Source organism: Lissotriton helveticus, chromosome 2_1, assembly GCF_964261635.1.
Source record: "Lissotriton helveticus chromosome 2_1, aLisHel1.1, whole genome shotgun sequence".
NCBI classification, from domain to species: domain Eukaryota; kingdom Metazoa; phylum Chordata; class Amphibia; order Caudata; family Salamandridae; genus Lissotriton; species Lissotriton helveticus.
Window position 1 is genome coordinate 1352879790 of NC_136059.1, and position 22235 is coordinate 1352902024.

The 22235-nt window shown below is 46.4% G+C and overlaps 1 protein-coding gene across 3 annotated transcripts in view; it reads left to right on the plus strand.

The window, feature by feature from the left end:
• Positions 1-22235, plus strand: part of WDFY3 (WD repeat and FYVE domain containing 3) — a 1930620-nt gene that overhangs the window by 1336166 nt on the left and 572219 nt on the right. For all 3 annotated transcript variants that reach the window (XM_078676292.1, XM_078676293.1, XM_078676294.1), the window contains one exon: positions 3272-3493. In XM_078676292.1, the coding sequence (XP_078532418.1) occupies positions 3272-3493 (222 nt within the window). The remainder of the gene's footprint in view (positions 1-3271; positions 3494-22235) is intronic.

The window sequence follows — 22235 nt, forward strand, 5'->3', positions numbered from 1 at the left end:
GCAAAAGACCTACAGTTATGGCTAATGAACTGCGATTGGGTCAAAGGCAGAACTCTCTCCCCTCCTCAACCAGATCTCACAGTGGTGACTGATGTGCCACTCCTGGAATGGGGCGGCCATCTGGGAGATCAGAAGACTCTGGTCTCCGGTGGAATCTGGACTCCACATAAACATGCTGGAGCTCCAAACGATCCGACTGGCAATGAAAGCCTTTCTACCCTCTATCAAGGTAAGGCTGGTGCAGGTGTGCATAGACCACACCACTGCCATGTGGTACTGCAACAAACAGGACGGGGTGGGGCCATGAACCCTTTGTCAAGAGTCCCTGTGTCTCTGAAAACGGCTGGAACAGTGTATATCCTTGATTGAATGAATGAATGAATGAATAGGGCTTTTATAAAGCGCATGGCTACCAAAGGCCTCCCAGCGCTACAAGACACACTTAAACCAGAAACACCTGGTAGGTTCCCTAAACACCAGGGTGGCCAAACTCAGCCATTGATGCCTAACGGATCACGAATGGCATCTCCAACCAGCGGGGATGCATGGTCTCTTTCAGCAGTGTAGAGAGCCTTGGTTATCTGTTTGCCTCCATTAAGAGTGCACAATGTCAGCAGCTTGCTTGCTGAAGTTTCCAAGGCAGCTCTCCTTTGGAGCGGCCTCGCATCTCGAGTGGAGCTCAGGCCTCTTGTCCACCTTTCTACCCATACCACTTCTACCCAGAGTGCTCAAGAAGATCAGGAACAACCTGGCCCAAATCATCCCTGTGGCTCTGGACGGGGTACGGAGAGGCTGGTATCCTGAGCTTCTCAGCATGAGCATCAATCCTCCGATTAAGTTGCCCCTTCAGGAGGATCTTCTGTCACAGCAGAAGGGGAGGGTCCTCCACCTGAAACTGTCAACTTTGTGCCTTCTTGCATGGAGATTGAGCAGAGACAGTGGAAAGCTTTCGACTTTCCTCCCGAAGTCTGCAATGTTATCTTGGCAGCCAGGCATCCCTCCTCCAAGACAATATACGCCTGCCCCGGAACAAATTTGTATTATATTGTACAGAAAAGTCTATTGACCCTCTTTCTGTTCCCTTTCTTATGTCCTCCTTTTTATCTTACTCTTGTCCAGCAGGACACTGGGCACTCTAAAGGGTTACCTTTCTGCTCTGTCTGCCTTTTTTTCGGCTGCCTGACCAACCCTCTTTATTTAAGTTCCTATTGTAAATAGGTTTCTTAAAGGTCTTGTAATATGTTTACCCATTCTTTCATTATGCCTAATTGGGACCTCAATTTAGTTCTCACTTTCTTAATGTGTGCTCCTTTCAAGCCTCTTCTTAATTGTCCCCTCTGACTGCTCACCATCAAAACAGCCTTTCTTGTGGCGATAACATGTGCCTGGAGGGTGAGTGAACAGCAGGCTTTATCATCCAAGGCTCCTTTCCTGTCTGTTTCCCCAGACAAACTGATGCTTCGCACTAGGGGCTCTTTTTTACCGAAAGTGGTAATACCATTCCATGTGGGCCAATCCATCACCTTGTCTACTTTCTACGCTCCTCCACATCCTTCAAAAGAAGACAAGCGACTCCACTGTCAAGACCCAAAAAAAGTGTTGTTGTTCTACCATGACCAAACATAAGAGTTCTGGGTAGACGACCAACTCTTCATGGGGTATGTTGAAGCAAAGAAGGGTAGGGCAGTGCAAAAACTAACCATTTTGTGCTGGGTCATCCTCTGTATTAAAATCTGCTATACACTGGCCCAGAAGCCGCCGCCTGAGGGCCTAATGGTTCAGTCCACCAGAGCTAAAGCTGCTACCACTGCATTAGCATGTGGAGTCCCAGTACTGGACATCTGCCAGGTAGCAAAGTGGGTGTCCCTGCACATGTTTACCAAACATTACTACCTTGACAGGTCCGCAGGGATGGGCATTTCGCTCTTCGGTCCTGCAGGACTTTCTAGTTTAAAGTTTGTCCGCAACCCACCACGGGGTACAGTATTGCTTGGGTATCTATTCAAAGGTAAGGAATCTGCGGTTAGATGTCTCTACCAGACGAACAAGTTACTTACCTTCGGTATCGCGTTATTTGGGAGAGACCATATCTACCCACAGGTTCCTTACGGACTCCCCCTCCCCCAATCATCCCCGCTCTGCGGACTGATTTCTAGGGTTAGGCTTAATCCTTTTCAGGGCCCTAGTCTGGACATACCAGTGTCGGTGCACTTCATGGCTCCATGTACCGAGGTGGTGCCTATGATACTGATCATCGCCACTTACCGGCGGGCAGGGGTACTGCTCACGCAAAAATCTTATCGAATCCTGTCTGACTCCTGGGAAATTCTAAGGTAAGGAATCTGCGGCTAGATATTGTCTCTACCAGATAATGCGTTAGCAAAGTTAAGTAACTTGTTGGACTAAATTCTGTACATTACGCCAACATCCGATCAAACTTGTTTTTTCTTCAACAAAATCCATAAATATTTTTTGGACTGGTTCGAAACACAAGCTCCATGTTGACCATTGTTACTACAGTCTGAATTAGCTTCCTACTTTAGAATATTTCACTATGTTGTGTATAAAATGAGCTTGACGTTAGAGTAGAAAAGGTTGCTTACTTCTGTACTCTTGAGTACCCTAAGCTCCTTGTGGCCTAGTGGCTAAGCTGCCAGCTATGGGCCATGGAGACCTGGATTGCACTGATTCATGTGATTCTAAGAAATCCCTTAAAAATATTAGTGCCTAAAATGTCAATATGTGATATGTAATTGTGTAATTTAAACTTGTACAATATCATTTGATTTGCAAGAGCCTGTATAGTCACCCAACACCCCTCATAATTTACAACTCTTGTTGCTTCTCAGCTAAGTTTGTACTATGGAATCACATGTTCACATACATACATACATACATTCCTGAAGACCCGATTCTGAATCTCAACTATTAGACTGCTTTACTATCTGGCCAGTGGACTGAATGGTAAGACATGGATGAAAGCGGTTATGTTTCTTTATCTGTTTATATCTCCTAAAGGGCAGTTGCTTTGTGTCTGTCATGTTTTTTGCAATCACTTGTCAGCAGGTGGTGGATTTTAGTGATTGGATCCTTAAAGGTGGGTTTATGAATGTGTGAAAGTCTTTATGAAACACTTAATCTTGGTTATCCTAATCCTCTTGGTTAAGTGATAATGTTACCATAACTATAGTGTGCATATGCCAGATAAATGTGATATGTTACAGCAGTCCCATATTCTGTAAAACATATCCGTAAAACTTTGTATTTACAGCGCCAGCACAATGTAACAAAGTATGTAACTGATGAGTGGTGCCAGACAGAGCATGAGCTGCTGCGCGAGAGAAGCCTCTGGGGTCCCCCCATTGGTTCCCACCTGGACAAATGGATGTTGGAGATGACCGAAGGGCCCTGCAGGATGAGGAAGAAAACTGTGCGGAATGACATGTTCTATGTTCACTATCCTTACTACCCCGACTGTGAACCTGGAGACACGGTAAGATCTGAAGTCTCTGAGAAAGCTTTTGAAACGTTTAAGCATTTTTTATTAGGAAAGCTCTGATGCAGTTAGTACTAGAGAAGTGATTGACTAAGTGAACGTCTAGATACATCTAGAGTGTCTGCAAGAATAAAACACTGACTGGGTTCAGACTGCACAAAAGCCTCTCTTAATTAATTATTCTTTAGCCTTTAGATTTTGTACATATTACTTGTGTGGGTTAGTATTTCATTCTCGTTTTATTGTTTCTTAGTACTGCATGAATCACTTACACGAATTTCACTATTTGGGCTTTCACTCTGGTAGCATAGAAGATTGAACTAGATGCCTCGGCTGAATAGGGAACTTGACACCTTTTATATATGTGATCGGGCAATTTCCCCATTCCGATCTGTGTTTCTTTATATCTTGCCACACGGCCCTGATAACAGATCACACACCGTTACAAAATTCTTGCACCCCATTCCTTTTAGTTTGTTCTCTTGCGGTTTACTTTGCACCAAGTTGTGACTTGTTGGCCTACCCTTCAGCCAACTGTCCACGCATGTGCAGAGACATGGGTGCTCTTAAAAGCAGACCAGTTATGCACCTGTGCCTACGCTGCTGGTTTACTTCTGGTCTTCATGTCTATCTTCATGGCAAGTTTAATCGTCTTTTTATGGCATTTTTTGATTACATATGTGAGGGGAGGTCTGTCCTGCTAGTGCTACAGATTTGTGCTTCACCTCTGCCCCAGACCCTGCACCATAAACTTTTATCTATGCACTTACTGAGGAACCATAACGTAAGTTTGCCAGCTCACCAATGCGTCAGTCCTCTGTCTCTGAATGCAGTGCTCATAAACGTTACTTATTTTTCAAACACACCACTACTGGTTGAACTTAATAATATTGTAGACCACACCAATCATTGTTTGCTGTCTTAATTTAAATCACTTCTACGCCATATTTGTCATGGTCAGGACTGTAAGTTGGTTTATCGGCAGTGCAGCTTCCTTAATGGCATTCACATTAGGCTCCAAAACATATTTCTCTGCTAAAAGTTAGAAAGGCTGGATTTTGCATGGCTCTCTACTTGTGAAAATACTAAAATAGTAAATAACAGCTGTACAGTTCTATATTACCGATGATAGATGTAATAAGAAAGCAACTGGAATTAGATATTTGGATGCATTCCTATTTGTCTTTGGAGTCGCTCTTCCACATAGATCTTCTGGTGTGTGGCACCATCTATCAGAGTATCTGTTCCCCAACAATTATCCACTCTCAGTATGTGTCCTCTCAGGTTTCCTCCTTTCGACCTTAACATTGTCCCTAATCACCTTTAATGTATATGTCTGTAATGGCACCAAGGAGTAGAGCAGCCCTACACTTCTTATTAGAGTTATCATTACCAGCACTGCTCCATAAATGTCACCGTAACATCTGTACTATTTTCATCCGCCAGTACAGTCCTGGCAGCAGAGACCTATATGAAATATTTGAATAGCTGTCTCCTTTCCTAAAACCTTCTTCATCGTTGACCTATAAGGAAGGGCCTAACAATTGCTATTTGTGAAATTCATTAACAATTCTTCCCCACTCAATTGCATATTGTCTCCTAAACATATTACTTTGTGTTTTGTAAGTAAAGCTTCCTCTTCCTTAAAACCATGTACGGACTTCATAAGCTATAATGTTTGTAGCAGGGAATGAATATCAGAAATATGGGAGCATAGAACAAGGCATACTTTGATATACATTTCTATCTTGGATGCAGTTGTAGAAAGCAGCTCCAAGAGATGTGTAGTCCATTACTCCGGGGAAACAATTTTGATGTGATTAAGGGGATATATAATGCTATGTAATATATAATGCTATTTCTTCATCAGTGCAGGAATAGTTTTATTGAGGTGTGTTCGACCTTAAATTGTGAGAGTACAATAGCATGCTGGAATTGCCAAATTTCCAGCACATAAAAAGTGTATTATTGTTCATCTCACTCTCTCTTTTTTTAGTTTTAAGTCAGTCTACCAGAGAGCTTAACTGTCTGGTGCGCTAAAGACATCTTGGGGACATTCTGAAAGCTTTTCAGGGAATGCATTCCGCCCATTGCTTACCATTGGCTATGTGGTTTGTATCTCACATTTTCTGGCTTACTTTGTTTTAGGGTGACCAGTGTGAGTTCGTCCCTCTCAAGGAGCAAAGCCTTCTCACTCAAACTCCTCTTTAGTAGTAGTGGTTAGTTTACTCATTCAAGTTTGACCATAATACATTTTACACATAGAACAATGTATACATAATATTCCTGATCACATCATCTCATTAAAAAGATAGTATAAAAATGAATTATAATGCAATAAACTCCTACCAGATCCAATTTAGTGACATCATAGCACAGTTAATAATATTATTAGATGGTTATGTATCTACAATCACCCTTCCTTTTATACCGTGTCCTTAAATAATACTGCAAAACTTCCATAACTCTAACACATTAAACTATTATTTATACAGGCCTAACAACATCATCTTTAAAATGCATATAGAATATTCCTTTGATAAACATAGGAAATTGAATCAACATTTCATCTTTTACTGGGCACAGGATCACAAGATTGCTATGAAAACATAACGAAATTCTTTAAAATAATAAAACATGTATCCAATACCAATTTCCCCACTAGTTGGCATTTGTCCAACATAAAGTGCTTGTGCTAGATGCTATCCTGTTTAACAAGCATGTGATACATTTCTTAAGCTACCAAACGAGTGTTTAGCAGCATTCCATAATTCATCAAGTACATTCAAAATTAACTCTGGTAACAAAGCCCCATCAGGTTCCTTTAGCAGTAAATCATGCCTCACTTCACCCAGGCTTATTTATCCTAAGTAAAGTGCTAGTACTTGACGCTGTCAATTACAAAGTGCATATAGTTTATTTCCTCATCCATGATAAGTATATTAATCAGCATTTTCATACTTTATCAGAGACATAGTTATAGTTTATTTCAAATGCTCTGCCAAGTTCTAAGACTATAAATCACTTCCAATAAGTATCACGAAAACGTGGAAATTGTCTGAAGAAAGTGCATATTAGTATAACCTTGGCCAAAGAAGCAACTAAGCAGCATTTATTATATGACATCTGCTGCGCTAATCACGAAATAGGTACCTGGATACCAAGTACGCAAACCACTCAGTATTTTTAGAGGTTAATATGCGCATGACATCTGTAAGTCACGTTGTGGATAATCATCAGCAAGCTGAAATTAGCCTAATTCTCTTAGCCTTTACATAAGTAGGGCAACAAACGTTAAAAGTACCACAGATTCAGTGCTTGACAAACATGCTAGGGCTCATGGGTGTAATAGCACTCACCGCCACCTGTTTCTGAAAACATTCACTGGTAAGATCCCATACCTAAATCTTAGAAATCTAGATCTTGCGGGGGGGGAGGGAGGGGTTTGAAATGCTGGGACACACTTAACGTAAATAAAACTCCTTGATGAAGTGAAATGTTCTGATGAGGACATCCACCTTTCCTGGAAGTAATCCTAAAATCTGTTCTTCAGTAGGGCTAACATTCCCTGAGCCGGACTCAGGGTTATCCCATGTCCCTTTTAGGCCTAATTCATACATCCTGAACTTTGTCTTTGAGCCAGGGTGTTACTAGTTGTTTATACAGCTCTTTTACTTCTGCGACTGCCTGTTTCACTGGCATCTGGAATTTACCCGTCCACAGCTTCACTCAGTATATAATGGGTTTAAGAGCTACAATGAGTGTAACATGCCTCAGCCCCAAATCAAGTCACATTGGGGCAAGCTGGGCGCTTGTTGGCAATGCCAATATTGTTCTAATAAACCTATTCTCTATTTTTTTAAGCCCTTGGTTTCTTCATATTCCCATAATGTTAGCCCATAGCATGATAAATCTCAAGAACCAGTAAATGTAATGTAAATGTAAATGTATGTGTCTTGTAAAGCGCACTGCTGCCCTGAGGCGTCGTGGCGCTGTAGACAGCTGGGGAACCCGTCCTGGCTATCCCTGTGAGATGGTCCATACTGGGTATCTCCGAGGTGAAACCAGGCATCCCCGGTGAATGTAGGGGGCCGTTGTAGAGATGAGGCAAGCTAATGCCCAGAGTTGCCGAGTGTGATCCCTGGTTAGAGTAGGCACCGAGGCGAGAATTATCAAGTCCTCTGACCATGGTCCACGACCCTGCCGCGTCGGGAATTGAACCCTGGTCTCGAGCCGTTCTCTGCTTCCGGGTCTGCCGCCTCTAACCAGTGAGCCACACTACTCCAACCAGTGATATTGTTCGGAAATTAGATTAATTCGATTTATTCCTAATTGCAGCCTCAACATGATTTAGGGACATTTGACTTTTCAATATTTGGGGGACCCACATTAGATTACTAGACGGTCTTACATCAAAATAATAAAATTCTTTGACCTGTTCCAGATTACCCGAGCCAAGCCTCAACTTTCCTTTAAAAGGCTTATGTGGCCGTAAAGTGATCCATCTGGTTTTGGTGGCATTGATTTTAAGGACAAATCTGATACATTTATTTATTTATAAAGTTTATTTAGCGCGAACTTGCATCTGAGAATTGATCTAAAATATTCTGGAACACCACATGTTTTGGAAATTAGCAATGTGTCAGCTGCGAAGAGGAGAGCAGGGATTTGTTAGTTGGCTAACCTTGAGCAATCATCTCTACAGTCATATAAGGTATCTATTAATCCATTTATGTAGAGGGTGAACAAAGTTGGGGCTATGACACACCCGTGTCTCAATCCTCTTGTAATATCTATGCAGCCTATTAGTTTACTCTCCTTTCCCAATCTTACTTGTGTATAGTTCCCACTATGCAGTCGGATTAGTAAACATAGTAATTCCAATTGCATTCCCACCTCAGTCAAAGAAGGTCATAGCTTTTCTCGGGGAATAAGGACGAAAGCAGATTTTAAATCTATGAACACTACATACAAGTGCCCTTTATTGATGAAAATTGTCTTCCAAAGAATCAATACGAAGTGAAGCACCTGATCTGTAGTGCTTGTATGTGCCCTAAATCCTGCTTGTAAATTGGACAGGATTTGATTGTCGTCCATCCACGTTTGTGTTTTCAACAGGAACTGTTTACTAAAATATATTTTGGGGGGGGGGCATTGTCAATCAAACTGATAGACCTATAGTTAACAAGATCACTTGTATCCCCTTTTTAATGGATTGCAATTATTTCTGCCCCCTTCCATGTCTCTGGTATATCTGTCCCTTTGGCTATGGCATTAGAGATTGCATTAAGTGTATAGCCCCACACAACCGGTTCTGAAGAGTACATGCCACCTAGAATCCTATCTAGTCCTGGCACTTTACCCTTTTTTCATTAGCTTAATGGTTGTTATTGTTTGTCATAGAGAATGCAACTGTGGGGGTGCTGTCCCATTCCTGTACATAAACACAACATCCCTACCTACAATAAGGTGCACACCTATCTCTCCTGTGGAGCATAATTGAGAAAAGTGCAATTCCAAAGTATGAGGTTCTTTATGGAAATCATCATTTCTACAATAAATGGTACCCCTTTGGCGAGCAAGTGCCAAAACAATCTTTCTCTATTTTGGCTGATATAACTAGTTCTTGCCAGTTTGACTCCTCCCAGTTCTTCTTGGCTAATTCTTGCATCTTTGTATAGAACTTCCTCTCTTCTGTTATAGCAGTTTGACTTCTGCTTTTTACAGAGCTTATGAGGTTTTGCTTGGCTATCTTGCAATGATTAGCACCTTTGTTCTAATACTTTTCACTTTGAAGGTCCTATAGAAATATTTTTGAATGGATTCAAGTAGGATGTTAAATGTATGCATAACAAGCAGGTCTGTTTGCTCTTGCTCGCCAAATGAGTTAGGGCAGTAACAGCTGTGGTATATATGCTGGCAAGTGTATCCTCATCCGACTGTATAAACGGCCACTTTACCCTCCTTCCATCATAAGGAGATACAATAGGTATATCAATTATGCCATGCTAGAGATTACTAATCAAAAATGTGCTATTTAGAATTGGAACGGGAGCATGCACACGATCCCTCACCCAACACTAATCATAGATTTTTAATGAAGAAAGATGAATACCGGATAAAAACTAGGGAACACACGATGACTAAGTATCGCAACACCCAACACAGGATATACGAAATGGGAGATAGGGCAGGTAGGACTCTAGCGTGGTTGGAGAGGCGAGAACAAGGTATGAGGTGGGTACACAGACTGACAAAGCCAGGGGGTGAAATTGTGACACATGAACGGGAAATAGCAGAGGAATTTGCAGATCACCTGGGAAAGGTATACTCCCCCCCCCCCCCCCCCTCTTCCCGATACACGGCTGACGATTCACGTCCGCTCCTCCGAGACAGCGATGTGCCGGTCCTCTCAGACATGGAGAGAGACACTTTAGACGGGGATCTGTCGAATGAAGAAATTAGCAAGGTCTTAGGACAGATTAAATCCGGGAAAGCGATGGAGCCAAATGATATACCGGTAGAATTTCTAAAAGCCACTGCCTCTCGAATTGTGCCACACTTACGGGCCATGTACGAGGAAAGCCTGGAGGCGGGTAGTCTTCCAGTGGATCAACGGTTAGCTACCATCGTAGTAATCCATAAGCCGGGAAAACCAGCGGATAGCTGTGGCTCTTATAGGCCAATCTCGCTGATTAATGTGGAAGCAAAGATATTGGCGAAAGTCCTGGCTAATAGGCTGGTGACGGTCATTGCTTCACTGATCCATCTGGATCAATCCAGATTTATGCCAGGGAGGAATACAGTCCTTAATATACGACACCCACACAACGTGATGGCTCGTAGGGCGTATATTGAAGACGACGCGGCGGTGTTGTCTTTCGATCTTTCAATGGCATTCGACTCAATAGAATGGCTGTATTTGTTCGAAGTCCTGGAAAAGGTAGGATTAGGCCCTAAATTTATAGCCTGGGTGAAGCTACTGTACACTGATGTGTTGAGACAAGTAAGGGTCAACAGCTACACGTCCCGGACATTTAGGTTAAAAAGAGGTACTAGACAGGAGTGCCCACTATCCCCGCTGATACACTCTCCTGTTGGATCCCCTAGCGGCATGGGTGCGCCGAGATGTTATGGTGCGGGGGATGCAATGGGCAGTTGAGGTCGAGGATCGTATATCCCTGTATGCCGACGACATACTGTTATATCTGGCCTCCCCGTACAAGTCTATTCCTGTAGTGCTTGACATCTTCACGATCTTTGGCAAGTATTCTGGCTATGTGAGTAACTGGCACAAGTCCATATTGTTCCTGATGCGGGCCAGTTCCCCTGACTTCCGGTTAACTGCACCATAGCGGTGGCGGAGGAGGGCTTTCGATATTTGAGGGTCTTTGTCACTTCGGATCCGGTTCTTTTTTACAGCTCCAATTTAGCTCCCCCACTGGCTAGACTACGAGCTGATGTGAAGCACTGGAGGCCCCTGCCTCTTTCACTTTTGGGTCAAGCTGCCCTCTTTGAAATGTTGGCCCTCCCTCGTTTTCTGTACATTCTCCATAATTGCCCGCACAGAGTCCCAGACTCTTATTTTAAAGCAGTAGACGGTGAAATCCGCACGTTGTTGTGGGATGGGAAGGCCCCCAGGTGGGCACTAAAGAAACTAACAAAAGACTGGTACGATGGAGGCACAGCACTGCCTGACCTACAACTCTATTATTGGGCGGCGCAGTTGGTGACTATTAACCACTGGCTAGATCACCCGCCCGATGACCCGGCATACGCTCTCAACAGGTTTCAAACTGATCGCTCCGGTTACCTAGGGGCCTTATATTCCAGTGATAGGAAGAATAAAGGGAAATTCTTTGGACCCACCCAACATACACTAGAAATATGGCGCATAGCTAATTCTCGTCTGGGATGGGCGGGCGTCCTCTCGAGCTACACAGAAGCTGGTCATGCTGTGCTATCAGCCTAGGTTCGACAAATGGGACCTCATAGGTATCTCAGCAGTGAAGGACCTGGTTAAAAGGGTTCTGTACTTGCATTTGGAGACCTTCAGAGCCAATACCACCTGGCTCAGGAAGAAATATACAGATATTTGCAAATAAGACACGCAATTCAGGCTGCGTTTCCAACCCTTAAAGACATACCCCACCGGAGAACCGTTTGCTGGATGGGTCTCTGCTCTCCAAATCGATATCCCTCACATATAAAAAGTTGAGTAATAACCTGCCAGACACCTTTCCAAAGCTCAGAGAGTGGTGGCAGGATGACCTAGGCCCAATAAGTAAAGAGGGTTGGCAATTGGCTCTTATGTCCCCCAGGGAAGCGGCCATCACACTTAAGTTTAGGCTCATACAGCTTAGGATACTTCACCGATCATACATGACAGGGACGACTTTGGCGAAAATAGGGTCTAGACCTGATGACCTTTATTTGAGAGGGTGCAGACAGCAGGGCCACCTTTTATCATATTCTGTGGAGCTGCCCAGCTATACGTACCCTCTGGGAGGGAACCTCGGATCACATGCAGACGGCCTTGGGAAAGGAGTTAGTATTGACGCCACAACTGGGATTGCTGTATATATGGGATGCAACTGACCTCACTGAAGACGTACAGCACTTCACAACACTGGGGTGAATGTTAGTCAAACAGTAACTGGAGAGAGGGTGGCGGGGAGCGAACCCGCCATCCAATACCTTGAGTGCAAAAGAGCTAGATAGGTGCATGTTGGCGGAGACGGAAGTCTTTGTAGCTAGGGGGTGCCCCAAAAAATGGGATCAGAAGTAGTCAACGTGGAATAAATATTGTGGAGATATTTGTGTGTCCCCTACGGTAGAACTGGAGATGCGCAGAAATGCAGAGAGATGGAAATGTTTGTATACCTTAAATCAATGTATGCCCATGTACTGTATTGAATAACTTGAAAAATGTCATCTAACTATTTCTGTATGGCTGTAACTAAAACCAATAAACTCATTTATAAAAAAAACAGAAACGAAAATGGGCTATTTCCCAATTAGAGTGCTACGGCATTGTGGTCCCTGTCTAACCTATCAATAAACTTCATATCCCTAACTATAAGTCATATATTTAAGTCGAGTAGTATATAATCGATCTGCCTTTTAGAGTTTGTCCTCCTAAATGTAAAATGTGCACTCCGGGCTGAGTTAAGCCCCAGTTGCACATACGCGGCCATATGCTAACCTAAAGTGATGGTATCTGCAATGTAACCTTAGTGCTCCTCTTTAGAGGGTGATTTAACAGTCTTGGGACACCCCTTTCATCATCCTCATAGTGTATATGATTTTGAATAAAGTCCAAGGGCTCATATGCTGCATTAAAATCCCCAACTAAGATAAGATGGCTTCCACTATTGGAAGGCTACATGATTTCTTCCAGAGCAAGCAAAGTTTCTGACTTCTGATTAGGGCTAGAAAAAGGTTATATATATTCAAGAGTCTTATGGTAAAGGCCTTTTTGTACTATTTATGTCAAGACCGAGAATGTCAGTTTATTTGAAACATAACCTTTTTACCCTACATGCCAAGGGCATTTTAACCCAAATTATCAGGCCGCCTCCTGACGGACGACCTGCAGGTGAGCATCTTGCCTCTATACTATAATTTATAAACCACAACCTAAATATTGGTTGGAGAACCCTTGTCTCTTGGAATACACATATATGGAATGAAGGTGCCCCATTCAGGATCAATTACTTGGGATTTTAGTCCTGCTGCATTCCATGTGAGTGAATTAAATTGCTTAATGCTCCCGTATGCTGTGGAGTAGTTAATATTGAGTGTATTCCTCCCATTTGTGGTTCTATGTCCCTATCTGTCTCCATATTTGTGTATACTAGGGGTACTGAGGATAAAAGGTGAGGGTGAATACCTAATTGATGTTAAAATCTCACATAGAGTACCCCGTTTCTCTTCTCATGTCAATTAATCTGATCAAGACCTTCATCATGATGTCACTCGAAAGGCACAATTAGAGACCCTCTTATCTGTGTAGCAGGTGATATTTTGCTGAAACTATGAATACAATACTTATTGTTGGAGGATTAAACTGTATTAAGGAGCCCTCTGGGGGAGGTTTGCAGAGATAGGTGCACTATTCCAATTTACAATATCCTCTTTGCTGAGCTCAAGCTCAAGGAATATATTGTCAAGCTGCTCACCTTACAACACTTCCTTTCTAACAGATCAGATCTTATCAGGGAAGAACAATGTTGATTTCGTATCCAGTGAATCACTTTACTCTTGAGTGAGTCTTTATCCTCCTTTGCCCATGCCGGAAATCTGGGAACATTAATCATATATAACTTTTTGACAGTATGATCTATTCTCTGGGGGAAATTTTTCCCTACTTAGCCATCTAGTTTATTTGTCCAATTGGCCTTCTGGGTATCTCCATCTTAGAGACTCAGATGTGGAATATTGGAATACACTACTGCAATTCTCTGTGTGGCTCCTTTTTTAATGGGGGCGTTCTTTGAGAGTCTGTGTAATAGGTTTGTGGGGTACATGAGATCTCTACATTGTTGGTTATTCTTCCTTTGAGTGACCTGCATCATAGTTCCCTCCCTATTTTGAATCCGCTCCCTAATGGGACCTATAGTCCCTACTGCACTCATCCATACATACATCTTTTAAAAACGTAATCTGTACCTCTCCTTTGCCTCCTACCCAGGCTTTCAGTCTTGTTCCATAATTGGGCAACCTGAAGTCTTGAATTTCGTATTTCGCCCACCCCAACTGTATAACCAGACCTCTAAGATCTTTAATACTCTAGCCCAAATTACAATAATTTGGTTGATTAGGTAACATGCTTTCTCGTATTTCTTCATCGGATGGGGTTACGATTTTCCTGGCTGCCAGGGCGCTAAAATGGTTCAGAGCATGGCGCCTAAGGAGCAACAATAACATTGTTACACTCATTAGAACCATGAGAAGACTCCACCGCACCATGTTCTGTACCATCAATCTGAGCCCTCTTGTGGGCATTGATAATCTCTCGCTCCAGGGAGGAGCTTGGCGGGCATCCGAGATGGCCGCGTGAGCACAGCGCTCCCCGGACCCCCGCCGCTCCCGGCTTAATATCCTGATTTAATCCTGATTTTTGCGAGGATTCATATAGAGGACGTTGGGCTGATCTACCTGGACTTTTCATAAACGAATTTGGACATTGGGTGTCTGAATTATGTTCACTTGAACTTTTGGGCTCCGCCCTCGAAGTGCGCCCGGGACTGGGTGAGGTTCGGTGGCCGTCTTGAAGTTGAACAACAACGGCAGGGGGATTGGACGTGTGAGACCCCCTCTTAGGTTTCGGTTTCGTTTCTGCCTCGGACTGGTACATTGGTGAGAGGGCTGGGCCAGAGCTGCGGCCGCTCTCCACGTAGGTTGCTTGGCCCTTGGCTGCACTGTTTCTGGAGTGGGCTGCATCTATCCTGGTGCTACATCTCTTGTAGTCCTTTGGTCCAGGGGCCTCCGTTCCTGGTGCTCGGCCTGTCGACCCTGGTGACACTGCTTGTGACGCATCTTCAAAATGGCGGGCAGAGGAGACCGAGAGACGCGCAAGACGAAGGCACCTCTGCGCGGGGGTCCGGTTCAAACTAATGTCATGGATCGTTATACCCACTCTAAGGGGTCCCCCGGAGCTGCCCTGCCCGGTCCCACTGCGTCGGACCAAGTACTAGATGCGTCGCCGGAGCCCTCCTTGCAAGACATCATGGGCGCCATTTCTGGCATGAGGGAATCCATAGGCCACCAGTATGAAACTTTGGCCCACAAACTGGACACTGTGGCGATTGAGGTCAATCTGATTCGAGCCGATCTCTCCAAGACGAACGAAAAGGTGAAATCGTTGGATATCAAATCTTCCAGCCTCACGACGGACGTCTCTGATATTCAGACGGAGATTGGCAATCTCCGCAGGGTGAACGATTTCATGACCCGGCGCTTGGAGGATTTTGAGAACAGGGCGCGTCGCTGTAATGTTCGCGTGGTTGGTGTGCCGGAGAATTCAGAACCCCACTCGGTTGATCTCCTGGTTGAAGATCTTATCCAGAATCACCTTTCACCGTCTGGCCTTAATAAATTTTTCGCAGTGGAGCGCGCACATCGTGTTCCAGGGGGCCAGGGCAAGCCTGGCGCCCCGCCGAGACCTATTGTTGCCAAGCTTTTCCACTACAGAGATCGGGACGCTATCCTGCAGGCCTCGCGGGCGAAGGGCCCAGTAGCCTTCGAAAATGCCACGGTGAACTTTTATCCGGACTTTTCCCAACAGGTCCAGAAGCAGCGGATGGGATTTCGTGGTGCCAAGAAACGTCTTAGGGACTTGGGGATGCGTTACGCAATGCTCTTTCCGACCAGGCTGCGGGTGGAGCATGATGATCGAACTTTCTTTTTTGATCGGCCAGAGGCTGTGAAGGACTGGCTGGACTCCCTGCCTAATCGACCTCCTGAGACTGAGTCCGAAGGCCACCCGGGCGGTGCTGAAGGTGGTGTTGAGAGCTAAACGTTTCGTTTTTTGACTGATGCCTTGTTTTGTATGACTTTTCCAGGGATGTAAGCCTATGTTCCTCTACCTCATATGTGTTTTGATGTATGGTCTTATTCTCGTTATTATTGATCGGGAGGCGGGTGGGCCGGAGCCTTTCCTCCTCCGGGGTCTTTGTGTAGAATAGGGGTTCTTGGGCGACAGGCACACTGCAGGTTGGGGTGGCTTTTTAGCTTTTTGCAGGGGTGCAGGGTGGGGGGCGTTTTCCTGTTATTTGGGGGGTGGGTGGTTGGGAAGTTCATTGTTTGTATGTTCTGTGTTCAAGGCGACTTTATTCTGTATTTGAATTGCTTTTTGTGGTCGTGCTCATTGATGGGGGGTTTGGGCTTTGTCGGGTGGGATGGGGGGTAGCGGGTTGAGATTTGTTTCGTGGAACGTTAATGGTCTGGGTGATCGTATCAAACGCAGTGTGGTGTTGAAATGTATACGACGTTTATCTCCTGATGTTGTTTTCCTGCAGGAGACTCATTTGATAGGCAATGTCTGTCATGCAATGAACAGGTGGGGCTATCGCCTCGTAGCACATTCGGGGTTCACCTCGGGTTCCAGGGGTGTGGGTATCCTCATTCGGGCTTCCCTCCCCCTGGCTATTGATGATGTTATACAGGATGACCGGGGGCGGTATGCTGTCCTTGTGGGTCGGTATGAAGGCCGTACCCTTTCCTTATTAACTGTTTATGTTCCCCCCGGCTTGCAGACTTCCACCTTTTCAGATTTGGGCCGTGTCTTGTTGGACCTTCCTGATAGTACTCTCTTTCTGGCTGGTGACTTCAATTCCGTAGTCTCTGGCATTCATGATCGCCACCCTCCTAGGGATACCCCGGTGGCTCAGCAGTGGTTGGGTGGCTTTTTGGATACCTTCGGCCTAGTGGACTGCTGGAGGCTTTTGCATCCTACGCAGCTGCAGTACACCTTTCACTCCGGGGCCCATGGGAGTTTGTCTCGGCTGGATTATTTCCTGATGCCTGCGGCTCAGTCCCCGGCTGTGCGTGAGATCGTGCACTTGCCCAGGGGTATCTCTGACCATTCTCCGCTCTGGCTTCGTTTTGAGGTTGGGGTGGAGGCAGCGGGCAGGGTGGCTCCCATTAATCCGTGGTATCTTACCTCCCCTGAGACCCGCACCCTTTTACTTAAGTCCCTCGACTCGTATTTTCTGGATAACGAGGGGTCGGTTTCATCTGCTGTGTCCCTGTGGGAGGCCTTTAAGACTGTGATTCGTGGGCAGGCCCTCTCCCTTATTGCTGAGGCTAAGAGAGCGAGGAATAGAGAAGTGGTTGACCTTGAGGAGGAAATTTCTGTACTGGAGGAGGGCCTGGAATTTGGTGTCACGCCTGAGAAGCTCCATGCCCTGGGTCTGAAACAATTTGATTATAAGTCCTTGGTCACGGATGCCGCCAAATTGATGTTTCGGGAGCAACAGGGACGTTTGTATGATGTGGGTGATAAAGCGGGTAAATTGCTGGCATGGCTGGATAAGAAGGAGAGAGCTAATTGTGTGGTACCCGTGATTCAGTCTGCCTGTGGTGTGAGTGTAACGGACCCGATTGGGGTAGTTGACCGGTTTGCCGAGTATTTCCGTGTGGTGTATACCCCTGTGTCTGTGAGGGATGTGGTTGACTCTCGCCTTCTATTGCGTGATATAGCCTTGCCCATTGTTTCTGATTCGGACCGTGTGGCGTTGGACTCCCCCTTTACGGTTGATGAGATAGCTACTGCCATCCGTTCCCTCCGTTCTGGCAAAGCATTGGGCCCGAACGGGTTGCCAATCGAATTGTACAAATTGCGTCCGGATAGGCTTGCTCCGTATCTCCGTGCCATGTTTCTGGAGTCCCGGGACCGGGGTACTCTCCCTTATGATCAGAGACTAGCCACGATAGTTGTCATCCCCAAAGAGGGCAAACCACGTGATCTTTGTTCCTCCTATAGACCCATATCCCTACTAAATGTTGAACCCAAGGTGTTGGCGAAACTCCTGGCCACCCGTCTCTTGACGGTCATTAGTGACTTGGTCCATCCGGATCAATCTGGATTTATCCCACACCGCAACACGGCTCTGAACCTACGTCGTCTTCATGGCGCGATCGCGAGGGCGGGGCTTCTGACGGAGCCGGCCATTTTGGCATCGTTGGATGCATCCATGGCCTTCGACACGGTGGAGTGGCCCTATCTTTGGGCGGCTCTTGAGAAATTCGGTTTTGGGCCTGATTTTATTGGTTGGGTCAAGTTGCTGTACACGGCACCTCTGGCGCAAGTGGTGGTGAATGGTAGGGTCTCGGCTCCTTTCACCCTCGGCAGGGGTACCCGTCAGGGATGCCCCTTGTCTCCATTATTGTTTGCTCTCGCCTTGGAACCGTTGGCGGCCTGGCTCCGGTGGGAACCGTCTCTCAAGGGGATTCGCTGGTCTCCGGACTTTGAGGACCGCGTTTCGCTTTACGCGGACGATATCCTTTTATACCTCACCTCCCCGCGTAAATCTCTGTCTGTTCTGTTTGATGTTCTTGCTTCTTTTGGGGCCAACTCGGGCCTCGTTATTAATTGGGCCAAGTCCTGTGTATATGTTCTTTCGGGGGTTTTGCCCCCCTTGCCGAGTAGACTTCCCATTCAAGTGGTCCATTCGGGCTTCAAGTACTTAGGGATTTTTATTACGTTGGACCCGACGCTCCGCTTTGAGCATAATCTCCTCCCACCGTTGCTTAGACTGCGATTGGATGTGGCCCGTTGGCGCAAGCTTCCTTTATCACCGCTGGGCAGGGCGGCCCTGTTTAAAATGATGTCCTTGCCGCGATTCCTTTACGCGCTTCACAACTCTTATGACGCTATCCCTAAGACCTATTTCCAAGAGATTGAGAGTCTTCAACGGCAGTTGATATGGGATGGGCGACCCCGTATCGCACTCGCAAAGCTCACCATCCCCTGGTATGACGGGGGCATGGCGCTCCCCGATATCAAGCGATATTATTGGGCTTCCCAGTTGTCTGCCATTAATCATGTGATGTTTTCCCCGGGTCGTAATCCTGCATTTGAGATGGACAGACTCCAGCTACCAGGTGGGGACTTTACTAGAGCGCTTTATTCCCGATCGGCCGGGCGCCATCTTGTGGGCCCATCCAGGATTGCAGTAACGGTGTGGCGGGCTGCGAGTGTGAGTTTGGGGTGGGAGGATCGATTGACGTTAGCGACACCGCTTTATGCATCCGAACGTTTGGGCGGACTCTGGTCTACCAAAGGTTTCGACCGCTGGGATGTGATTGGGATCTGTAGGGTGGGTGACGTGTACTCGAATGGTTGTGTGAAGTCGTTCCAGGCCCTCCAGGCGGAATATGGTTTGAGTGGTAGGGAATTTTTTCGCTACCTGCAAGTCCGACATGCCCTCGTCTCAGTCTTGGCTCCTGATGAGGCTTTGCCTGACTCTTCCCCCCTCGAGGACCGTGTCCTTGATGGGCATCTTCCCGATAGTACTATTTCTCTGATTTACAAGAAGTTGATTAATAATCGGGTGGACTTACTGATCCGACTTCGGGAGGCTTGGGTTCGCGATGGGTTGGAACTGGACGACGAGGATTGGCAATCGGCGCTCTCTTCTCCCAAGGAGGTGGCCATTCCTGCCCGTCTCCGTTTGGTTCAACTTAAGATTCTTCATCGAGTCTATGTCACTGGTCCGCGTCTGGTTACGATGGGCTTTTCTTCGGATGGGCTGTGCAAGCGAGGATGTGGCTTGAGTGCAACCTTTTTGCATATCCTTTGGGAGTGCCCGGTTATAGTTGCTTATTGGACTGCTGTGCTTGAAGTGATGACTGCTGTTACGGAGGTGGCCCTGCGACCGGAGCCTCGCAGATGTCTGTTGAATGTATGGGAACCCACTGACTACTTTGTGGCCCAGACCAGATGGGCTACCCTTGGTTACATGATTGCGAAGCGGGATGTCGCGCAACTCTGGGGCGCTTCCAGGCCCCCTGAGCTCTCGAGGTGGGAGGACAATATGGACTGGTCCATGTTTCGTGAAAAGACGGTTTATGTGGCATGGGGCAGACCCAGGGCGTGGACGAAGGTTTGGGGCCAGTGGAATGAATATCGTGGGGGTATTTGCACCCCTCCCCTTGATAACACTGCTGAGATTGTCCTTTCTCCCTAGACTAGAGTTCCCGGAACCTTTCCGTAAAGTTTTTTTATACTTCCGGTTCTCCCCGCTGCTCCCCTCCCCCCCCTCCCCGACTTGATTGGAGCCTCCGGGCTCTGGGTGTGTTCTCCTGATCGAACCGTCCCCTCCGCTCTTTGGGCTGACCTTACTTATCGTCCATTCGCCTTTAGTGTTTATGTTTTCTTTTTGTAAAAAATAAAAATACAAATTGTTCTGTGATGTCTATAGAGTAGCGCTCTGTACTTGAACTGTACCTATCCACGGGTGTATATTTTCTTACATGCATTTTGCCTTGTTATTAGCGGCCAGCCCGTGAGGTTGTAGGCCCGTTCTTGTACTTTTCTATGCATACTCCAATAAAGGTTTTTGGGGAAAAAAAAAAAAGATAATCTCTCGCTCTGCGCTTATTGTCAGTTTTTTTTTGTGGCACGCTGGAACGTTTTGTATGCCAGACTTGCACCCCTTTTGGAATATTCCTGCAATTGTTTATCCTGGGCCAGGGAGATCCAACTGTTTTCCTTTAAGAATTGTTTCCACCTCCCAGTTTAGGTCATCTATTTCTTCCATAGTGCATTTATCTTCATCCTGTTCTACAACTCTCTTGCTACAGACAGTTCCATATGAGCTGGTTTGCGCTCTCCTTTCCCCCATTGTTATTAGTTTGTAGTATAAGGAGTCAGGGGCGATTAGGTTAAATAAAAAAATAAAAAATAAAAAAGATACTGTTTTGAGGGAACTGTCAGCCGCTTGTGAGAAATAAAAGCTGTAAGCGATAGAAGCGGCATTGATGTCTCTAACAAGGAACCTCCCCTTTAATTCCAGGCCATCGCCTGGGAAACATAGCAACGTGGGAAAAATGAAACAAAGTTGAACAGGAACCACTAGCACCGTGCTCTTTACTCAGTTCAAACATAGAGCTTGTTGGGTAACCGTAATAAATTGCTGGCAAAAACTGAATTATGCTCAGTACCAACAACAAGGATCCTTTGTGACCCCTCCACTGGTTTCAGATGAGCTGGAGGACAATGTCAAGCCCCTGAGAGATACCATACAGAGGGTAAGGGCATCATTAAAAGAGATTTATCTGAAAGACACGTTAGTGATAGATTCCTTACCTTAGAATAACCCCAGGCGTCAGGCTGGATCAGGAAAGTTTTTCTGCTTAGTAGTACCTCTTCGCGCCTGTAGGTGGCATCCTGCAGCTCCGCGTCCGTCACTGGCATCGTAGGCGCCGAGATGACGTCACGGAGAGTACTTAGGCGCAACCCATGCACGCTGACGTCAGTTCTTTCTTTTTCCGCGCCGAATGCGCAGATCCGGATTGAGCAAGTACCTCTTTTGAGACTTTTGTCTCCTGGTGCACGTAGGGATGCCCTGCTTTAAGTCTTGTGGGTCATGCCGACGTAATATGTCAGTGGCAGACCCCCATGAAGTCTACCTCTACTGCCTGGAGACCGACCATGACTCCCAGGACTGTCGGGACTGCCGTGCCATGGCCCCGAAGGCCTTGCGGGAGCGGCGCCGGAAGTTGCTGGAGGTCTGGCACTTCTCTCAGCGCCGCTCCGAGTCTAGGGGCCGTTCACGGGACCGCTCGCAGGACCAGGGCCGTCATTCCTCGGATTCACCGCCATAAGAAGAAGTCGAAGAAGCGTGTTCGCTCTCAGACTTCCCTCAGTCACTCCTCGGAGGCGGACAAGGGGGACAGGGTTTCTGCCCCTGCGGCTCCTCCGGAACCTGGGAGTCCTGCGGCCTTTCTATACCCAGGCCCACCTGTGACTCCCGAACAAATGCAAGAGTTTCTTGTTGCCATGGACTGCCTGTTTAGGCCTCGGGCTCCCGCATGCGGGACCACTGTCCGGTGTCCAGATCCTGTTGACCCGGCACCCCCGCCTCTGGTGCCAGCCCAAATCCACTGGACCCAGCGCCCTTGGCTCCGGCACCACAAGGTACAGTGCCGCTGGCTCCGGCGCTGCCCTTGGCCTTGGCTCTGGCCCCTGCGCCACCCCTGGCTCCACACTGGGTGCCGTATATCCCACCCC